General features: G+C 39.5%; 1 protein-coding gene across 1 annotated transcript; it reads right to left on the reverse strand.

The window, feature by feature from the left end:
* Positions 1 to 5000: 5000 nt before the first annotated feature.
* Positions 5001 to 5602, reverse strand: LOC147625221 (uncharacterized). The gene has a single exon (XM_086818964.1). It carries the CDS (start codon positions 5541 to 5543, stop codon positions 5001 to 5003), a length of 543 nt encoding a protein of 180 aa, XP_086675090.1. The 5' UTR covers positions 5544 to 5602.
* Positions 5603 to 5893: the final 291 nt, after the last annotated feature.

Here is a 5893-nt window from a genome sequence, read left to right on the forward strand (position 1 = left end):
CCTTCTGTGCTTTGCTGCTACATGCTCCCTTGGGACCGTATGTAGGGTTCCCTTCTGCAAAAAAAAAAGCATACCTTGGCGCATGGTTGTGCAACCTTGCAACACAACGACATCCAACCACACCAGAGATTGGTAAGAAACCATACTTGAATGTATGCTTGCTAGCTATAGCATATAGGACATACAGTCTGCAAGCTTGATCATATTGGGAATAAAAGGTGTGCTAGTTAGCATAATGAATATGCTAATTAGCATGCTAGGTATGCTAGTTATCATACTAGATATGCTAGTTAGCATATACAGTATGATAGTTAGCATATTGCATATGCTAATTAACATATCCAGTATACTAGTTAGCATACTAGATATGCTAGTAGGATGCTAACTAGCATATACCGTATATGCTAGTTAACATACCCTGCATGCTAACTAGCATACTCTGTATGCTAACTAGCATCCTAGTAAGCATACCCTGTATACTAACTAGCATAGCATATATGCTAGTTAGCATACCCAATACGCTAACAAGCATACCGGATATGCTAATTAGCATACCAAGTAGGCCTACTAGCATATCCAGTATGCTAACTAGCATACGGGATATGTTAACTAGCATGCTAACTAGCATACCGGATATGCTAAAAAGCGTATCCAGAATGCTAATAAACACAACGGATATGCTAGTTAGGATACTGGATACGCTAACTAGCATACAAGATACGCTAATTAGCGTAACCAGTATGCTAACTAGCACACTGGATATGCTAGTTGAATGAGTGGATGCTAATTAGCATATCCAATATGCTAGTAAGCATATTGGGTATGCTGATTAGCATACCGGAGTTAGCATATTGAATGCTAATTAGCATATCCAGTATGCTAGTTAGCATATTGGATTGCTATCTGAAATGCTAATTAGCATACAGGATATGCTAATTAGCATATCCTGTATGCTAACTAGCATACTGGTTATGCTAATTAGCATACTGAATATGCTAGTTAGCATACTTGATATGCTATTAAGCATGTTGGATATGCTAATTACCAATTTTTATATGCTAGTAAGCATTTTGGAGCATATTGGATTAGCTTAGAGGTTATAAGGTCTACTAGTTAGCATACTAGGTATGCTAGTTAGCATATTGGATATGCTTATTAGCATACCGGATATGCTAGCTGGAATGATAGTTAGCATACAGGATATACTAATTAGCATATCCAGTATGCTGGTTAGTATACTGGATATGCTAATTAGCATATCCTGTATGCTAACTAGCATACTAGATATGCTAATTAGCATACTTGATATGCTATTAAGCATGTTGGATATGCTAATTAGCATATACTGTGCTCTAGTAAGCATATAGAAGCTTTTGGGTACACTTGAATTTCTTAGAGATTATAAGGTTTACTAGTTAGCATACCTGGTATGCTTGTTAGCATACTTGATATTCTAGTTAGCATATATGATTATGCTAGCTAGCATACACGGGAATGCTAATTAGCATACTGGCCTAGCTGCACACATAGTTAGCATATGAAACATACTATGTAGCATACATGACATGCTTATAAAGTGTGTAATCAAAGATTTTTTTGTTGCAGGCCTCTCAAAGCCCCTACATGATGTGGGCAGTGTGCATGACACCAAAGGTAAGGGAAAGGCTGCAACTGAGAACCCTTCGACTGAGAACGGTGGTGAGCTAGATACAATGAATGAAGGAGTAGATGCGAGATCCCAGCAAATGCAAAGTGCAAGCATGAAAACAACAGAGGAAGGCGGTGACGTGAGCAGTAAATCAGAAGAAGAAGATTTTTTTTCATGGTTCCTCATGCGCGTGCCATGCCTGCTGCAACTGACACAGTAAAAACTTCTCAGCAGACAATGGCTAGTGCCAGTGCATCAGGGAAAACATTGAAGACTAACAGCATAGAGGACCCGCAGGAAGTTGGTGATAACATCCCTCTCGTCGAGGGTTTTTTGCGAAAGACTAAGGCAAAGAGAAAAGTGGGCCTGGAAGAGGTACCTGAAGAAACTGCAAGCAACAGCTATGGTTCCCCAAAGAAGATGGAGGACAAAGCTGAAAGCACCAAAGGTGAAAAGAAAGCCACCCGCTCAAGAGCTTGCAAAAAACTGTGTTAAGACCTTTCCTTTTTTGCCCAGATTCTGTACTGTAAGCAGGCAACTGTCACTGTTCAGTTGTTTAGCCTTTACTTAGTGTTCCCATACCTATGCCCTTCACTCTTATGGCTATGCCATTTTGAAAACCTATGCCCTTCACTCTTATGGCTATGCCATTTTGAAAACCTAATGCCTCTTGTGGCTGTCATGTAATTTTTTTTATTTTCTCGGTGAAAATGTCTTTGTGTAATATAATGTTGAGCAGCAGTCCATTATAATTTTCTGCCAATCTATGAACTTCTTCACTTCGTATCGCTGTTTCTTTGCAGAGGAAGAGAAACTGGCATTAATTGCCTTGCCTGATGTAAATGCAGCCATGCAATGGCAGAAATTACGGAAATGGCGAGTCCGCAAAGCCAGGCAGATAAGGAGACAAAAATTGGAGATTGAAAAGCGGCTCGAACGATATTCACAGCGTGCCCGTAGAATTTTTGAGCGCCTAAATTATGTTCACCCATCAGGGGAGGTTATATATGCTGAATGGTATCCTCTTCCAGACCCAATATGGGTGCCTAAGCGACTGTGTGATGAAAAAAGGGCTCTTTTACTAGATCTCAACGATCTTTTGCTGAGGGTGGTAGAGACTCGCTTCGGCGAAAAGCCCCCTGCATATGCAGATGAAATGTTAAAATACAATGTAGAGGATAAGCAGGTGTTCTGTCGCAAGGACAACCACATGTTTTTGGACTGGTGTCTTCAGTTCTTCAGTGTGTATATTTGGAGCACAAGCATGCATCGTAAAGTCATGAATATTTGCAGGGCTGTTTTTAAATTACAGGCGCCAAGGATTGCCGGTTTTTTTTGCGCAAGAGCACTGCAGTCCGCAACCCTAGCAGATCTTGAATAAACCTGTGTTTATGAAAGATTTAGCCTTGTTTTGGAAATACAATCCGGCGTACAACGCCCAAAACACGCTTCTGATTGATGATAGCCTCTACAAAGTGTTTCAAAACCCAGCACAAGCTTGGCTCGTTACTCCGAAGCTAGAGGACCAGAGTGCTGAGGAGAGACAACAGTTTCTTATAGAAACTTTGAAAGACTGGCTTTTTCTTTGGCTGCAGTCGGATGATCGGGCAGTGTATGTGGCTGACAATTTCTTTGATACAGGCTCTGATAACTTCTCTGATGCAGTCATCAAACAGTTGCTAGAGGCTGAGAGACAAGCAGAACTTCGTCGCACCCAAAAGGAAGATGACCTAGAAGCAGAGAGAGAGGAGAAAGCTAGGCTGGAGAGGGAAAGAAAAGAAAAGGAACAGTAGGGAGGCGACCTAGAAGCAGAGAGAAAAGAAAAAGCAGAGGAAAAGGAGAAAGCAGAGAAAAAGGAGGGAGCAAAAAAGCCCGGTCACTACAAACGCCCTCTGAGGAGGCCTAAAGATTTTTGGCGGGTGTGACTCATTGTAAAATTAAACCCTATGTAATGTTATTTGATGCTGGAAGTTAATGATGAGATAATCTTTTCAACAGTTGCCTCCTACTATTCCATTTTTATGTGTTACAGAATTATGTATTGGGTTTTTTGTTAGGTAGCACACACTATAAAGTAGCAAGTATACAGTTAGCATATACTGTGGTAGTTAGCATACACTATATGCTAGTTAGCATAATCTTGTATGCTAGTTAGCACACTATATAGCAGCTAGTTAGTATACAGTTAGCATATACTGTGCTTGTTAGCATACACTATATGCTGTTAGCATATACTGTATATTTTCATATACTGTTTGCTAGTTAGCATACAGTATATGCTAACTAGCATATACTGTATGCTAGTTAGCATACGCTTTATGCTAGTTAGCACACACTATGTAGAAGCTTGTTAGTAAACAATTATCATATACTGTGGTAATTAGCATACAATATATGCTAGTTAGCATATACTGTATGCTAGTAAGCACACGATATATAGTAGCTAGTGAGTATATAGTTAGCATATACTGTGCTAGTTAGCATACCCTATACATACACTATATGCTAGTTGGCATATACTGTATGCTAGTTAGCATACGCTATATGCTAGTAAGCACACAATATAAATTAGGTAGTTAGTATACAGTTAACATGTACTGTGCGAGTTAGCATACAGTATATGCTAGTTAGCCTATACTATATACTAGTTAGCATACTATATATGCTAGTTAGCATACACTGTATGCTAGTTAGCATAAGCTTTATGCTAGCTAGCACACACTTTGTAGAAGCTTGTTAGTCAGCATATACTGTATATCTATAGTCAGCATATATTGTATATGCTAGTCAGCATATACTGTTTGCTAGTTAGCATATAGTATATGCTAACTAGCATATACTGTATGCTAGTTAGCATACACTTTATGCTAGTTAGCACACACTATGTAGAAGCTTGTTAGTAAACAATTATCATATATTGCGGTAGTTAGCATACACTATATGCTAGTTAGCATATACTGTATGCTAGTAAGCACACGCTATATAGTAGCTAGTGTGCATACAGTTAGCATATACTGTGCTAGTTAGCATACACTATATGCTAGTTAGCATACACTATATGCTAGTTGGCATATACTGTATGCTAGTAAGCACACAATATAAATTAGGTAGTTAGTATACAGTTAACATATATTGTGCGAGTTAGCATATAGTATATGCTAGTTAGCCTATACTATATACTAGTTAGCATACTTTATATGCTAGTTAGGATACACTATATGCTAGTTAGCATACGCTTTATGCTAGCTAGCACACACTTTGTAGAAGCTTGTTAGTACACAATTAGCATATACTGTGGTAGTAGTAAGCATACACAAGATACAAAATAGAATAAAAGACCATGACGCTCATGTCAAAAACCGAATGGCATGCTGTTATAGATTACTTCATAATCTTCGGGGATGATTGTGTACATTTGCCTTCTCTTTTGCATGTGTTTCATGGGTATCTTGATACAACGTACAAGATTTGAAAGTATGTGAACAACAGGTTGATTGTAGTCTAGTTTGAAGGTGTATGCATCCACTTGCTTGTAATACAGTCCTTGCACGACATAAGAGCCTTTGTCAATTACATTGTTCCACTCATCAATGTAACCCTGTTTTGCCTTTTCTTTTACTGCAATGCACTTTACCAAGTAAAAGTCTACATTCTCATCATTGGTTGTAGCATCCGAATTCACTGCAAAAGTGTCACCAACACACAAAGCACTACTTAATGCATCATGGTGGCCTTCATACACGAATTTTTCATATCCAATGATCTGTCCTTCAAGGGCATCATCAGTCGGAGTGTCTTCTTCATCCTCAACTTCATCAGACAATGGCATCAGAATGTGATAATCCCAAGGCTGCACATGAGATTTGTTAGTGCAGCGATTCCAACTATGGTTCATGCATGCATCACAAAAGCATGCCAATGGTCTTGTGGCAATGGCAGTTGCATCCTGCCGGTTGTGACCGCGAAAAGCATGCAAGGTGCGAGACTTCTCAACCGTGGCACAATTCCATTTAACCTCCCTATTTACATCACCTACTTTGATCTCTGAAAACACACGGGCACATTCCCTTTCTTTTAGAGGATATGATGCAGCTGCTCCCTTTGATAGGTTGGCTTGGCAATAGGCAACCACATCTGCAGCACACTTTAAAGTGGCCCCATTAGGCTTCAGCTGTTCATGTGTCAACGATCTTTTAACAACTGCGCCTGCACCGTCATGCTCTCCCTTGCCATGTCCTGATCCAA

The sequence above is a fragment of the Cibotium barometz genome, chromosome 24 (genome assembly GCF_041138505.1).
Source record: "Cibotium barometz isolate CiBa-2024 chromosome 24, ASM4113850v1, whole genome shotgun sequence".
Taxonomy (NCBI): Eukaryota; Viridiplantae; Streptophyta; class Polypodiopsida; order Cyatheales; family Cibotiaceae; genus Cibotium; species Cibotium barometz.

Excerpts from the sequence above, each read along its gene's own strand:
- LOC147625221 (XM_086818964.1), bottom strand. The coding sequence starts at position 5,543 with ATGAACCATAGTTGGAATCGCTGCACTAACAAATCTCATGTGCAGCCT.